Here is a 17,195-nt window from a genome sequence, read left to right as displayed (position 1 = left end):
CAACGTGAATGAATTTGCTAATATTTCCCCAGAATCCCTGTTGCTATTTATTACAGCAGCTCATGCCTTGGACATTGTTGTTGTATCTTGTTTCTTCTTGTGGCCGAGAGGATTGATGTATCAGGATAAATAGTTGACAACGGTAATGTTATTTTAATTGCATTTTTCAGACGAGGGAATCCCCTTCATCTCTGCAAAGAACGATACAGGAAGCTGCAGAAACTCTGGCAGCAACATAGCATCACAGAGGAGATTGGCCACGCACAAGAAGCAAATCAGACGCTAGTTGGCATCGACTGGCAGCACTTGTGATTCGCTTTCAGTAGAACTGTAGACACTCGGCACATCCTGAAGCAAAAAAAATCCTCGAGGGAAATCAGAGGATCAGGTTAAATGAAATACACCTCAGGCTACCCATTTTTTGGAACACTTGCTCCTGAATTACAGTAACTTTAAAAAAAAAATGTTACATAACTGTTCACCTGTCATTAAGAAAATGTGGAATGCATGTGAAGTGCATATTTTAAAGAGATGTCATTCGCTTTATTTGCACTTGAAATCTTCTCCACAAAGATGGAACATTTTGGGGTAATAAAGCCCACATCTTCGAAGTAGTTGATTTTTTTTTTAATCGGCATTATTTATCAGGTTTTGGACTAATACAATATGGACATACAAAGTGTGTTTCTGTGCTCTATAGTTAGTGATGTCGAATGAACAATTTTGGGTCAAATGAGAAAAAGATTGTTGGACTTCAGTTGGAAAAAAATTTTTAAATTCTAGCTTTCCCCTCCCTTTCTGTCTTGCTTCCTTTAGTAGGTTAACTCAGCTGCACCGATTTGTGAATGTGCATTCTTAAGGTGTGCATCTGGTTTCAGTCAACTAATCTGTAATTGAGTACAGTGGTCACTAGTACAAGAAAAAATTTCCCTCAACTGAAAAAGCAGTTTGTGTTAAAAATCTTAGTATTTGTGCTTTATAAGAAAATATATTGTAAAATGCATTTAAATGATATATAAAGCTATTTTATAACTTGCAATTTATTATAAAGTTATTTAAAAAAAAACACAGCCATATGATGCAAAAGATGGCTGTAATCAGGGCAGTTAACTTGGCAATTTTTTTTTAACAGCAAGAATTGACGAGAAGTTTCTTCTTGATATATACTGTTAATAGGAATAACGGTAGGCGAAGAGGAAATAGTTCTCATTTTAATTTTTTTTTATCTTCGCTTATCTGAACCATTCCATTATCAAGTATTCACTTGAGGAATTGATTGCGTCTGAACTGGCTTGCTAGTCAGAGCCAACTATATAAACTGCTTGCTAACATCTACCATGCAAAACTCAATGATTAATTCTTTGGCTGGAGATCGATCATGGATTATTTCAGACATTGTTTTGTAGAAACTAGTAAAGAAACATCTCAAAACAATATGAAAATGGTAGTATAATTGAATTAGTATTGTTTTCGGGAAAATAATCTGCAGAATACCCTTGAGCATTTTGCCCCGTAGCCATCAATAATCCAGTGTTTTTTTTCTGTTGCGGGTTTGATAAAATGAGCTAATTCAGTGTGTTAATACCTTTAACAACTATATTTAGTCTTCACAGAATGTGGCCGAATGTGGGTTTGATTCAGATCTTCATGCCTGTATGTTGTGACACCTACGCAGTACTAAGGTATATTAATTTCAGTGGATAGACTTGCCCGATTAAAATTAATTTTGTATACGAACAGCAGCAACACATTTTGTGGCTACCCTTGCTGAAATTCAGTGAGGTCTTTTTGTTCTGTTAGCAATTGCAGTACCATTTTCAACAAAATTATTATTTGTAAAGTTTGATTTAAAAGATAAGCAAAATTATCAGAAATAGGAGACCTTCAATGTGCATCACTACTTTGGATTGTATAGGGAAGGTGAGGACTCTGACAAACATTCTTCTGGCCCAGGATGACGACAGAATACCATTATGTGGGATTGCTTGACTTGTGCTACAATAATTTTTCTTAATTTTTACAAATGAAATGAAAATCCTGAAGAAAAGAAGGAATAAAATTAATACTGCTCCATTTAAAAGGGAACTGCTAATCTTCGTGGTGTGATGGAATTTTTCAGTACAAAACATGTAACTAATTGTGAATGATTTTCAACTGTACTATTTAGAACCATCCAAAATCAAAATAAGGGGGAGGGGAGACAATTCTGGACTTGAAATACTGAGCTTCATGTGATAAGTGAATCTTGTTAGTGAATAAAGATGAAGAAAAAATACAAATATTTTACGGCATTTTAACCAACTTCAGTGCTAAATTTGCGAAAATTTAGAAAAATTATTCCTGAAGGAATATAGTTTTCCAATCGTCATCATTTCAGAAGCTAGCTAAGGATGAGGAAAGCCATTCACCTCATCCATCTAGAAAGGTCCTAACATCACAGCATCCAATTGTCTCAAATGATTTTAGTATTTTTGCATCCTCTCCCCTAACCAAAAATACATTCAATTATGTCAGTTGCTCTGTGTGGACTTCCTGACATCAAATGAACTCCTCAAATGAGCATGTGCCCTTAGGTCCTGCTGTCATGGTTTAGTTTGAAGTAGAGTTCTGGATTTATCTTTTCTATACCAGTTATCTAACTTCCCCTCTCAATTAACTTTATCCAAGCTTGAAGTGCTCATGTTTCTCCAGTCTTTGCTCATAACTCAGTCTGCTGATACTAAAGAACATTCTCATGGCTTTTCTCTGCATTGCCTCCAGGCTTCAAATGGCTCCCATGTGTCTTGGTGGCTAGAAATGAGTACAGGGCATCTTTAGCTCGCTTTAATAGCCTTTATGTTGGTGAGAATATAGGAATCAACTCTGGATCCTTCAGTGATTTTTAAAAATATATTGCAAGTAACAATGTAACTTGGCTTGTTCTACAATAATTTTAGAAAATAGACATTTTTGCTTTTTCTGCTACTATGCATAATAAATTAAAATGCGCATTACTTTATCAGTCAATGTTTATGCATACATTGACTAAATTGGAGTGTATTAAAATGTTAAACTCTTAACTTGAAGAGATGTACCATTTAGCACATCTTTGAAGTTTTACTTAATTAGGTTTAAGTTTTGAGGATAATTTGCCTTTTCATTCTCTAGCAACATTGTTATTTCACCTGCACCTAAACCTTATTGTTCAAGTAATACTAACAATATATTCTCGTTGAAAATATTGTTTTCATGTTGTTTGTATCCCATCTTTGCTTTGCTGATGCTGTGTTGAGATTAGCAAAAAAAAGTTGAATATTATTTCCATGTAAACAATAACAGGCTACAAATGAATTTTGTGTTTAACAGAACCCATGTCACTGGTCGATGAAATATACAAACTACATCTGAGTGTTGGCACAAAGTAGTGAATGCAATTCCTGGTGCAATATTATGCTTTTTCAAAATGGAAGATCCATTTTTGGAGATTTTTCTATTTTGAACAGTGTCAAGGAAGGAAGATTGTTTTATGCCTGAATAAACATGACAATTCACAGGTGCTGCAATTTGAATATAACATTAGGATATGCTTGGTCTTCCAGATAATTTTGTTTTCAGTTGGCTTAAATGCAGTTTATTGTGAAAGTGAGGCCGTTCTGTTTTCCCACTGTTGGCTGGCCCTGTTATAGATGAAAAGCCTCACATAGCTGAGTGAATTCATAATCTTTAGTTTTAAACTAAAATACATATTGCTGAAACAGAAAGCACACCCACTTTTTTTCCTTTTCCTTGTCCTGTTAGTACTTTAAATTGACCACATTCTCTTGTATTGTGCAATTTCCTCTCATGAAAACATTTAGCATGTATTTCCATTCACTGTAGAAATGTTTATAAAAACAGGAATACTTTCGGTATTTGGGAGAATACTTGTAATAAATGGGCTGTTAATATATGTTGAATTCATGTATAATTGGTACTATGTACTATATGTAAAAAGCTCAAGATTCAAAATAAATGCTTTAGGTGTTGAACAGTCTTTGTTCCTCCTTCATAAGGCATGTCATGCCAAATGAGTATTTATGACTAAACATTTTTGATTATTCCAGAGATCATTTTAACCTATACAGTAGAGACTTTTATAAAAAAAAAATGATTATTCAGGTAAGGTTCATTTTCTCTCTTTTTTTAGGCTAGATGGTGAACAATATCAGGCCAAGGATTCCACTTCTGATCACTACCCAATGAATCCTGTTTGAAGTACATGCGTGGAAATTGGGTGAGAATTAGTATTGCTTGTGATGCTCCATGGTCAAGTAGTTGGCCATGGCAATTTAAACCAGGGACTGTAGGAAGTGCTTTTGTGGTCGGTATCTTAGCAATTGTTTCAGGGGAATTGCTGAGGAGAGACAGTTTGCCACAGGACCATTTAGAAAATCAGAATGCAGGTCATCCAGGTTTCCTCTCCTGGCAGTAGGGTTGCCAACTTTTGTTGGATGTATTCCTGGAGATTTAATCATGTGACATCTAATTGTGATGTCTGATCACAAGACACTTGTCCGCAGTTTGCAAATGTCGTTGTAAAAATTGTGTCCCCTGTAGTTGAGTGTGCTTGTGATTTTTACTAGCTGTTGTAGGAACAGAAGGAGGCCATTCAACCCCTCAAATCTGTTCCAATATTCAATTAGATCGTGGCTGATCTGTATCTCAACTCCACTTGTCTGCCTTTATTCCATATCCCCCTTGATACTCTTGCCCAATAAAAATCTATTGATCTCCGTCTTAAAAATGTCAGTTGGCCCAACATCCACAGCCTTTTGGTGGAATTAATTCCAAATTTCCACAACCTTTCTGTCGGGAAAAATGCTTCCTGATTTCACTCCTAAATTGCCCAACTCTAATTTTAAGATGATGCCTCTATGTTCAGAATTCCCTCACCAAAGAAATAGTTTCTTTGTATCTATCCTATCAAATCCTTTAATAATTTGCCTCCTCAATGAGTTCACCCTCAATTTTCTAAACTCAAAGGAATGCAAGTCAGGTATTTGTATCATGACCTCATAATTTAATCCTTTTTGCTCTGGTATTCTGATTAATCTGCTGTGTCCTCTCCAAGACTAGCATACCTTTCCAGACGTTTGGCGCCTGAATGTAGTACTCCAGATGGGTCACTTGAGAATGAGAACCAGAAGGCTGCCAGCGAACAGGCAAAGAAAGTGCACATGCGTGAAGCTCCAAAGTAATGAGGTTTTGGGAAAGACTTGGTGGGAAACGTGGAGACAACTTGCTTTCAGCACCAGGAGGAAATGCATGTGGATGTATCATTCAGAAGGAACAAGAATGTTGACACGACCATAACAGTATTAATGTAATTGGAAGACAAGAGAGGATGTAGTGGAGAACGGGAGGGCAGACGTGAGACTGAGACTTTTTTTGTTGGATCCAGCCTAGGTGTTGGCAATGTTGGATTTGAAGTGCTGATGGGGGGGAAAGAATTTTTGATACAAACAGACATACTGAGCTTAAGGGGGAGGGGGCAGCAGCCTCACGAGTGATGCGAGAGTGGTAAGTCATGTTTTGGAATATTGAGTTGGTCGTTGGGCAAGGAAGGTGTTGGAGAGAATGTCTCCCTGGTTTTCAGTCGGAAAAGTACGTTTTAACTGCAGGTAGTGTTTCTTCCCACATCCAACCAAGTTGTCTCCATGTCACTAGAACAGCCAGGCTGCAGTGCAGCTGTCCCATACTCTATCCCCGCTGGAACCGCTCCATTGTGTCAGCAGAGTGGCAGCACGTGCGCAGACGCAACCCAGGCTGGACCGAGTCAGAAAACAAACGGCGCCATTTTAGAAACATTAGCAGGGGTCACCAAGCGAACCTACAGATTTGCTCAGCAGTATTTGGGCGATCAATCTTCAATTGCAGAAGATTCCCGGATAATTGGCAACCTTAGCCAATGTAGGTCAGCAAGGGCAGGAGTGACTGGTAAGTAGGATAGGATATAGGCAGCAGACGTTTGGATGAGTTCAAGTTTACGAAGTGTGGAGGATGGGACGCCGGCAAGGAAAACATTCGAATAGTCAGATCTGGAGATGATACAGGCATGGGTGAAAGTTTCAGCAACAGGCGAGTGATAAAGAGGAGAAAGTAGGCAGTCTTTATGATGAGCATCTGGAGTTGGAAGCTCAGCTTGGGGTTGAACAGTCTGGTTCAACCTGTGGTTGAGGAGGAGGATAAAATCAGAGGGAATGGCTTTGGTCTTCCCAATATATCACTGGAGGAAATTGTGCTTCATTCAAGACTGGAAAAGCAATGTGACAACACTGAGGCAGTGGAGGGATCAACGGTAATGGTGGAAAGGTAGAACTGGATGTTGTCCGCATACATGTGGAAGCTAACCCTATTCCTTTGAATGTCACTAAGGGGCAGCAGGTGGGCGAGTAAGGCCAAGGATAGAGACTTGAAGGCTTAAAAGGTTAAATTGCAGGGGTGGGAAGAGAAGCCATTGCTGGAAATGCGCTGCTATAATTGGACATAACATGTCGAAGTGGAACCAAGGAAAGTCAGTCCCACTGAGCTGGACAACAGCAGAAGTGTTGAAGGAGGGTGCTGTCGGCAAATGTGTCAAAGGCTGCAGAGAAGTCGAGGAGGGAAAATGTTTTATCTTTGATTAGGGTCATTTTAGTGCTGTGACGTGCGCAAACCTGATTGGAGAGATTCAAACATGGAGTTGCGCGAAAGATGGGTATGGATTTGGGAAGCGATGACCCGTTCAAGAAGTTTACAGAGGAATTGGAGGGTGAGAGTAGTTTGCATGGGCCAAAGCTGTGTTTTTTGAGGAGGTGGGTGTTGATGGTGGTTTCATGGGGATGGTACCTAAGGATTGAAAGTCGTTTACAATGTCAGCTAGCATAGGGCCAAGAAAGGAAGTTGGATGGTCAGTAGTTTAGTGGCACTGAGGTCAATGTAGCAGGTGCTGGGTCTCTGGTGGGGGGTGGGGGGCAATGAATTTAGAGAGGCCATGAGGGGAGATAGAGAAAAGCAAGGGAAGGATGTGGGATCACGTTTAAGCCTAGGGGGAGATATTGCTTGAAGGACAAGGGGGAGGGAGCATCAAAGGCAGTTGGATGGGTTGTCATAAGCTTAATGACTAAGAAGCAAGTAGGAGGTCGAGGAGATACTGGATGGGATAAGGATTGATAAAGACGAGGTACTAGAAAGGCTGGCTGTACTTAAAGTACTTAAGTCACCAGGACCAGATGAAATGCATCCTTGGACGCTGAGGGAAGTGAAGGAAGAAATCGCTGAAGTTCGTGCCATAATCTTCCAATCCTCCTTTGAAACGGGGGTGGTGCCAGAAGACTGGAGAATTGTAAATGTTACATCCTTGTTCAAAAAAGGTGTAAAGATGAACCCAGCAACTATTGGCCAGTCAGTTTAATAACGGTAGTGGAGAAGCTTTTAGAAACAATAATCAGGGACAAAATTAATGGTCACTTGGCCAAGTGTGGATTAATTCAGGAAAGCCAGCACAGATTTGTTTAAGACAAATAGTGTTTAACCAACTTGATCGAGTTTTTTGAGGAGGTAACAGAGGGTTGATGAGGGCAGTGCGGTTGACGTGGTGTACATGGATTTCCAAAAGGTGTTCGACAAAGTGCCACATAATAGGCTTGTCAGAAAAGTTGAGGCCCATGGAATAAAAGGGACAGCGGCAGAATGGATAAGAAATTGGCTAACAAGTGCAAGAAGTTCATGGACTTCTTTGTGTCAAAGATTGAGACCCATCTGATCAGCTGCCTCTTGCCATTTCCCTTCCTTCCCCTAGCCCACCGGTCTGAACTTCCTCTGAGGTTCCCCCCTGCCCGAGCCCGAAACTCGCATCTTTCTCCAGTTTCTCTCTCATCTCCCCTCTTGACCTCTACGCACATCTTGTTCATGAGACCCACTTCCTGTTCCCTTGACTCTATTCCCATTAAACATAAGAAATAGGAGCAGGAGTAGGCCATACTGCCCGTTGAGCCTGCTCCGCCATTTAATACGATCATGGCTGATCTGATCATAAACTCAAATCCACTTCCCTGCCTGCTCCTCTTATCGGTTAAGAAACTGTCTATTTCTGTCTTAAATTTATTCAATGACCCAGCCTCCACAGCTCTCTGAGGCAGCGAATTCCACAGATTGACAACCCTCAGAGAAAACATTTCTCATCTGTTTTAAATGGGCGGCCTCTTATTCTAAGATCATGCCCCCTAGTTCTAGTCTCCCCTATCAGTGGAACCATCCTCTGCATCCACCTTGTCAAGCCCCCTCACAATCTTATACATTTCAATAAGATCACCTCTCATTCTTCTGAATTCCAATGAGAAGAGGCTCAAGCTTTCCTCATGTCAAACCCCTCATCTCCAGAATCAACCTAGTGAACCTTCTCTGAACTGCCTCCAAAGCAAGTATATCCTTTCTTAAATATGGAAACCAAAACTCTACGCAGTATTTCAGGTGTGGCCTCACCAATACCCTGTATAATTGTAGCAAGACTTCCCTGCTTTTATACTCCATCCACTTTGCAATAAAGGCCAAGATTGTAACCTTTGCAATAAAGATTACTGCACAAGATAAAAGTTCACGGGGTTGGGGGTAATATATTAGCATGGATAGAGGATTGGCTAACTAACAGAAAGCAGAGAGTCAGGATAAATGGTTCATTCTCTGGTTGGCAACCCAGTAACTAGTGGGGTTCCGCAGGGATCAGTGCTAGGACCCCAACTATTTACAATATATTAACGACTTGGAAGAAGGGACTGAGTGAAACGTAACCAAGTTTGCTGATGATACAAAGATGGAAGGAAAAGCAATGTGTGAGGAGGACACAAAAAATCTGCAAAAGGACATCGGCTAAGTGAGTGAGCAAAAATTTGGCAGATGGAGTATAATGTCAGAAAGTGTGAGCTCACGCACTTTGGCAGAAAAAAAATCAAAGAGCAAGTTAGTATTTTAATAAAGAAAGATTGCAAAGTGCCGCAGTACAGCGGGACCTGGGGTACTTGTGCATGAAACACAAAAGGATAGTATGCAGATACAGCAAGTGATCAGAAAGGCCAAGGTATCTTGGCCTGTATTGCAAAGGGAATGGAGTATAAAAGCAGCTATATAAGGTATTGGTGAGGCCACACCAGGAATACTGCATGCAGTTTTGGTTTCCATATTTACAAAAGGATATACTTTGGAGGCAGTTCAGAGAAGGTTCACTCGGTTGATTCCGGGAATGAGAGGGTTGACTTCTAAGGAAAGTTGAGTAGCTTGGGCCTCTACTCATTGGAATTCAGAAAAATGAGAGGTGATCTTATTGAAACGTATCAGATTATGAGGGGGCTTGACGAGGTGGATGCAGAGAGGATGTTTTCACTGATGGGGGCTTGATCTTAGAATAAGGGGCTGCCCACTTAAAACAGAGATGAGAAATTTCTTCTCTGAGGGTTGTAAATCTGTCACATTTGCTGCCTCAGAGAGCTGTAGAAGCTGGGACATTGAATAAATTTAAGACAGAAATAGACAGTTTCTTAAACAATACGGGATTATGGGGAGCGGGCGGGGAAGTGGACCTGAGTCCATGATCAGATCAGCCATATGGCCTCCTACTGTTCCTATTTCTTATGTTCTTATGTCCATTGGCCTTCCTGATCACTTGCTGTACCTGCATACTAACCTTTTGTGTTTCATGCATCAGGACCCCCAGGTCCCATTGTACTGTAGCACTTTGCAATTTTTCACCATTTAAATAATAACTTGCTCTTTGATTTTTTTTTTTCTGTCAAAGTGCATAACCTCACACTTGCCAACATTATACTCCATCTGCATAATTTTTGCCCACTCACTTAGCCTGTCTATGTCCTTTTGCAGATTTTTTTTGTCTCCTCCTCTCACATTGCTTTCCCTCCCATCTTTATATAGTCAGCAAACTTGGCGATGTTACACTCGGCTCCTTCATCCAAGTCATTAATATGGATTGTAAATAGTTGTGGTCCCAGCACTGATCCCTGCGGCACCCCACTAATTACTGGTTGCCAACCCGAGAATAAACCATTTATCCTGATTCTGTTTTGTTAGTTAGCCAATCATCTATCCATGCTAATATATTACCCCAACCCCATGAAATTTTAACTTGTGCAGTAACCTTTTATGAGGCACCTTGTCAAATACCTTCTGGAAGTCCAAATACACCGCATCCACTGGTTCCCCTTTACCCACCATGTTCCTTACATCCTCAAAGAATTCCAGCAAATTAGTCAAACATGAGTTCCCCTTCATAAATACATGCTGACTGCCAAACTGAATTATGTTTTTCCAAATGGCCTGCTACTGCTTCTTTAATAATGGACTTCAACATTTTCCCAACCACAGATATTAGACTAACTGGTCTATAGTTTCCTCTTTTTGTCTGTCTCCTTTTTTCAAATCGGGGCATTACATTTGCAGTTTTCCAATCTGCTGGGACCCTCCCCAGAATCCAGGGAATTTTGGCAAATTCCAATCCACGCATCCAAAATCCCTGCAGCTACTTCTCTTAAGACCCTAGGATGCAAGCCATCAGGTCATGGGGATTTATTCACCTTTAGTCCCATTATCTTACTGAGTACCTTTTTAGTGATCCCCCCTCCCCATAGCCCCTTGACTATCCACTGTTGGGATATTTTTAGTGTCCTCTACCGTAAAGACTGATACAAAATATTTGTTCAGAGTTTCTGCCATCTCCATGTACTCCATCATTAATTCCCCGGTCTCGTCCTCTAAGGGACCAACATTTACTTTAGCCAATCTTTTTTCCTCTTTTTATATACCTATAGACATTCTTGTTATCTGTTTTTATATTTCATGCTAGTTTACTTTCATCGTCTATCTTCCCTTTCTTAATCATTTTTTTAGTCATTCTTTGCTGGCTTTTAAAAGCTTCCCAATCTTCTGTCCTCCCACTAGTTTTGGCCACTTTGTATGCCCTTGTTTGTAATTGGATATCGTCCTTTATTTCTTTAGTTAACCACGGATGGCTATCTTTTTGCACCCTTTCCTCCTCACTGGAATATATTTTTCTTGAGTTATGAAATATCTCCTTAAATGTATGCCGCTGTTCATCAACCGTCCTATACTTTAATCTATTTTCCCAGTCCACTTTAGCCAACTCTGCCCCTCATACCTTTGTAGTCTCCTTTATTTAAGCTTAGTACGCTGGTTTGAGATCCAACTTTCTCACCCTCCATCTGAATTTGAAATTCAACCATGCTATGATCACTCATTCCAAGGGGATCCTTTACTAGAAGATTGTTTATTAATCTTGACCACCCAACTTCCTTTTCTGGCTCCCATGTTAGCTGACATCGTTAACGGTTCCCCCTCCTTCAAATCTGCCATCATCACCCTCCTCAATAAAACAACCCTTGACCCCACTGTACTTGCATGCCATTTCCAAACTCCCTTTCCTCTCAAGTCCTTGAATGTGTTGTCTCCTGAAACCATGCCCATCTTTCCAAGAACACCATGTTTGAATCCCTTCAATCTGGTTTTCGCCCTTGCCACAGTACCGAAATGGCTCTCATCAGTCACAAAAGACATCCTTTGCGACTGTGACAAAGGTAAACAATCCCTCATCATCCTTCTCGACCTGTCTGCAGCTTTTGACATGATTGACCACTCCATCCTCCTCCAAAGCCACTTCATCATCCAGCTGGGTACGACTGCATGTGCCTGGTTTCATTCTTATCTATCTAATCGTAGGCAAAAAATCACCTGCAATGGCTTACCTTCCTACTTCTGCAGTGTTACCTCTGGTGTGCCCCAAGGATCTATCCTTGCCCCCTCCTATTTCTTATTTATATGCTGCCCCTTGGCGATACCATCCGAAAACACGGCGTCAGTTTCCACATGTGCACTTATGACACCCAGCTCTACCTCACCACCACTTCTCTCAACCTCTCCATGGTCTCTAAATTGTCAGACTGCTTGTCTGACATCCAGTACACTCAATGGAGTACTCAATTAAATATTGGGAAGACCAAAGCCATTATCTTTGGTCCCTGCCACAAACTGCGTTTCCTAGCCAGCGATTCCATCCCTCTCCCTCACATCTGTCTGAGGCTGAACCTCGATGTCACATTTGACCCCGAAATGACTTTCCAGCCATATATCCGCAGCATAACACAAACCGCCTATTTCCACCTCCGTAACATTGCCTGTCTCCGCCCCTGCCTCAGCTCATCTGCTGCTGAAACCCTCATCCATGCCTTTGTTATCTCTAGACTTGACTACTCCAACGCATTCCTGGTTGGCCTCCCACATTCTCCCTACATAAACTTGAGGTCATCCAAAACCCGGCAGCCCATGTCCTAACTCGCACCAAGTCCCATTTACCCATTACCCCTGTGGTCACTGACCAACATTGGCTCCCGGTTAAGCAACGCATCAGTTTCAAAATTCTCATCCTTGTTTACAAATCCCTCCATGGCCTCACCCCTCCCTATCTCTGTAATCTCCTTCAGCCTCACAAACCCCCCCCCCCCCGGAGATATCTGCGCTCCTCAAATTCTGCCCGCTTGAGCATCCCTGATTATAACTGCTCAACCATTGGTGGCTGTGCCTTCAGCTGCTGCCTGGGCCCCAAGCTCTGGAACTTCCTCTCTTAACCTCTCTGCCTCTTTACCTCCTATTTACTCCTTTAAGATGCTCCTTAAAACCTACCTCTTCGACCAGTCTTTTCAGTCATCTGCTGTAATTTCTTATGTGGCTCAGTATCAATTTTAATTTTGTCTTATAACACACCTGTGAAGCGCCTTGGGATGTTTTACTATGTTAAAGGTGCTATATAAATAAGTTGTTGTTAAGTGACAGGAAACAAAGTAGTGGTGAACAGCTGTTTTTCGGATTGGAGGAAGGTATACAGTGGAGTTCCCAGGGGTCGGTACTTGGACCACTGCTTTTCTTGATATATATTATTGACTTGGACATGGGTGTACAGGGCACAATTTCAAAATTTGCAGATGTCACAAAACTTGGAAGTATAGCGAACAGTGAGGAGGATAGTGATAGACTTCAAGAGGACGTGGACAGGCTGGTGGTATGGGCGGACATGTGGCAGATGAAATTTAATGCAGAAAAGTGCAAAGTGATGCATTTTGGTAGAATGAATGAGAGGAAATATAAACTAAAGGGTACAATCCTAAAGGGGATGCATGAACAGAGACACCGAGGGGTATATGTGCACAAATCGTTGAAGGTGGCAGGGCGGGTTGAGAAAGTGGTTAAAAAAGCATACGGGATCCTGGGCTTCATAAATAGAAGTACAGAGAACAAAAACGTGGAAATTATGATGAACCTGTATAAAACACTGGTTCGACCTTAACTGGGGTATTATGTCCAATTCTGGGCACCGCACTTTAGGAAGGATGTGAAGGCCTTTGAGAGGGTGCAGAAAAGATTTACGAGAATGATTTCAGGGATGAGGGACTTCAGTTACATGGATAGACTGGAGAAGCTGGGGTTGCTCTCCTTAGAGCAGAGAAGATTGAGAGGAGATTTGATAGAGGTGTTCAAAATAATGAGGGGTCTGGTTAGAGTAGATCGAGAGAAACTTCCCATTGGCTGAAGCATCAAGAATCAGAGAACACAGATTCAAGGTGATTGATCAAAGAACCAAAGGTGACCTAAGAAAAAAAATGTTTTACACAGCAAGTGGTTAAGATCTGGAGTGCACTGCCTGAAAGTGTGGTGGAGGCAGACTCGATCACTGCTTTCAAGAGGGAGTTGGATAAGTACCTGAAGGAATAAGTATGCAGGGCTACGGGGACAGGATGGGGGAGTGGAACTTGCTGAGGTGCTCTTGCAGAGAGCCGGCATGGGCCGACTGGCCTTCTTCCATGCTGTAACCATTCTATGGTGGAGAAAAGAAGTTGTGAATTATCTTTTCTTTCCAGGATTATCCTGGAGAAGTGAACAGTTTTCGCAGAGGGAAGTGAGGCCCGATAGTGCTTGATGTGATCTGCCAAATCTGGTGATGGATGGCTAAATAAGTTGTGCATTACGTAGGCTCCAGTATGTGGCCCTTGGACTTGATGGAGCAACAATATGGGGCATACTAGGGAACAACCAGGATGGAAGAAAGTAAAGGTTTTACTGCCGTTAAGGGCAGCAAAGATGGAGCTGAGGGAGTGAGTTGTAATTAATGATATTTCTTTTTCCATAAGGAGGAAAGGAATTTAAGCACATTTACTTAATGGTGAGGAAACATGATTGGGGTTTCTGAAGCCCAACACCTGAGGGAACTGAATGAATGTAGTCAGTAGCCCAGAGTTGCTTTAGGGAAATAGTTTAGCTCTTTTGAAATTATTAACCCATTAACATTAAACTGAATCCCCGAGTAATTTTATTGTAAAACCTACTGTTCCTTAAAGTAAACAGTTGGATTCATTGAAATGAAGGAGAGCCTAAATTTTCCCAAACGGCAAATCTTCTACAATATATTTTATGTATGCTCTTGAGTAACTATTGCTTCAAATATATTTTGTGATTGAAATCTTTAAATTGTGATACAGCTCAGTATTTTTCATGAGAATGGGTCGTTCACTCAACTTCCTAAATGTTTTGAAGTGTTCAATTTAAAGGAACTTGTAAATAAGTTTCACATATTACTTTATTCATCTCAGTCGACAAAAATGTATATGTGATCCATAGTTCATTGAAATTAAACCTGTAACTGCTTTTAAAAATTCTCCCCCATCCTACCCCTTATTTTATATTCCTTTGCATTCATCTGAAGGTATTGAGGCACATTTCCATTGACTGCACTCTGTTGCCTTTGGGAGGCATTAGAACTGAGCCTAATCGTGTCCTCAGCTGACAGCCATACTGGATACCTATAAAGAGCTGGAACATTGGCTCCCATTTCCTCCTTTCCATCACAGGGTCGCTGAAGCTAAATAGAGAGCATGTACATTTGCAAAGGTAATTCAGTACAGAACAAGGACCAAACTGGAGGACTTTTCTGATGAGATTGGCTCAATACCACACTGGGTGTGCATTTATCCCCATGGCCATGGAGAGAACCTTGGATTTATCTTCCAAAGCAGCTCCCCAAAATTGTCATAGCACTCCTTTTTTTTAAATTGCTTTATTTAATGAACAACAATTTTTAAATTAATTTTAGAGCAAATTATAATGAACTTTAAAAAAAAAAAGCTGTGGTGGTGCATTTCTGTTCTGTGACCTGTGCAAATTCTTTCGCATTATTTCAAGCTTTATTCACGGCACAGAAAGAGGCCATTTGGCCCATCGTGCCTCAAACATTTCTTTGAGCTGTCCAATTAGTTTCACTGCCCTGCTCTTCACCCATTGTACTGCAAGTTTTTCCTTTAAGTATATATCCAATTCCATTTTGAAAGTTACTGTTGAATTTACTTCCACCACCTTTTTAGGCAGTGCATTCTCGATCATAACTCGCTGCATAAAAACAATTCTCTGCTCTCCTCTGGTTCTTTTGCTAATTATCTTAAACCTGTGTCTTCCAGCTACTAACCCTCCTGCCAGTAGAAACGGTTTCTCCTTATATACACTATCAAAACCCCTGACCATTTTGAACACCCCTTAGCTCTCCCCTTAACCCTCCCTGCTCTTAGGAGAACAACCTCAGCTCCACATACTGAAGTCCCTCATATTTAGTGGCCCAGATCTGTCAAACTATCAAATAGCGAGCTATTGTATTTCTATAATTCCTGCATAGCTTGCAGCTGCAGTTTTTAATGATATCCTGAAATTTAAGATGGTTATCTTATTAGCCTTTAATCCTATTTACTCCACCTTGGAGTGACATTTGAGGACATTACAAGTAGGGTACAGAAAGTAAATGAAAATTCTGTGGCATTAATAAAGTACCTGACGTATTTTTTTTCTAATTACAATTTGCAATAAGCATATGTTGTATTTTGTCATTAATAAAACATCTTGTTTGTAGAAAGAAATGTTATCAGCTAGTTCAAAAACAACAATCAATTCACCACTTTCTCCATCCTCTGGATTACCTTTCACTTATATTTAATGATCTACATTGCAAGATCCATGTTTGGAGTATTTGGAGGTATTGACCTTGCTCTTTCCAAATATTTTTCTCAATTGGATACATAAACTTGCACTATTGATAAGAGGCACTAAAAATGTAGCCACTTTGGCGTTTAGTGCAAATACAGTTTGATTTGTCTGATCAAATGTAATTTTGAACAGTCCTTCCAATGTGTAAAATACAAGATGTGGGGTACAGAGTCATTCATGCTAAAGCGGTTTTAGTTTCAATTCCTGGGCTATGCTGAGTTAGCTAATCTCAAATGGAGCAGGATGAGTGTTACAATTGACATCAATTTCTTGGGCTACTGAAGGGAGAAATTGATCAGGGTGTTCTCACATGATCTTTATCTATTGACCTCTGCTGGAAGTGTATGTGGATGCCAGTAACAATAGGGTAAGGTTTGGCTGTGATTGTGCCAATGATTGAGTCACGTACTGTAACACTCAGGATCAAGTTCACAAAAAAAATGCCATTCTGACAAAGTATAGCATGGGGTTCCTTTGCATGAGTTCTCTTAAGAGGGAAAATTGAAGTGGCAATTTAAATTTTAAAAAGCAATTTGGAGGAGTAAAGCTTTAGAGGCTTGTATAGCTTCCCCGTTCAGTTTTTTGTTTTTATGTGTGTTCCTTTGGTGAGATGAAATAACCACAGTAGTTTTTGTTAAATTCATATATCTTCTATTCACTCATAGTACAGTACTTCTATACATCATTCTCTGGCTAGTATTTTCACAGCAGAAATACAGAAGTGGAAATGAAAGCTGTTTATAGATTAGTGGCTTTTTGTTGATTTAAGCAGATACATAGAGGATACTGAATGGAGATCTGTGTTCTATTAACCAGTTATTGATTGAGGATCGGTCATGGGCCAACTGTGGTGAGGTCTTTTTGTAATATTGCAAAGGGTGCACAACTCCACCTTAAACTATGGTATACATGAAAAAAATTTATTTCAGTAAGTGTTGGAATTGTTCCTTTATCTTACAAGAAAGAATAGATCATGGAATTCTCTCAATTTGTTGGGTGAAAGTTGCATCGGCAGATCACATTGATGCTTTGTTTTCCCATTGAAAGCAATACAGCATGAGTTCATTTCCCCCCACTCCATCAATGGAAACCTGTTA

General features: G+C 40.5%; 1 protein-coding gene across 1 annotated transcript in view; it reads left to right on the top strand.

Moving 5' to 3' along the window:
* The window catches only part of ubr2 (ubiquitin protein ligase E3 component n-recognin 2), a 179,936-nt gene extending 175,939 nt beyond the window's left edge, over positions 1–3,997 (top strand). Inside the window, exon 48 of the mRNA XM_070890969.1 lies at positions 171–3,997. Coding sequence (XP_070747070.1) covers positions 171–312 — 142 coding nt within the window. The 3' untranslated portion in view covers positions 313–3,997. The remainder of the gene's footprint in view (positions 1–170) is intronic.
* Positions 3,998–17,195: the final 13,198 nt, after the last annotated feature.

This window comes from Pristiophorus japonicus, chromosome 9 (genome assembly GCF_044704955.1).
Source record: "Pristiophorus japonicus isolate sPriJap1 chromosome 9, sPriJap1.hap1, whole genome shotgun sequence".
NCBI lineage: Eukaryota > Metazoa > Chordata > Chondrichthyes > Pristiophoridae > Pristiophorus > Pristiophorus japonicus.
Note: the sequence above shows the minus strand (reverse complement) of the source record. Positions and strands in the feature narration are given on the sequence as shown.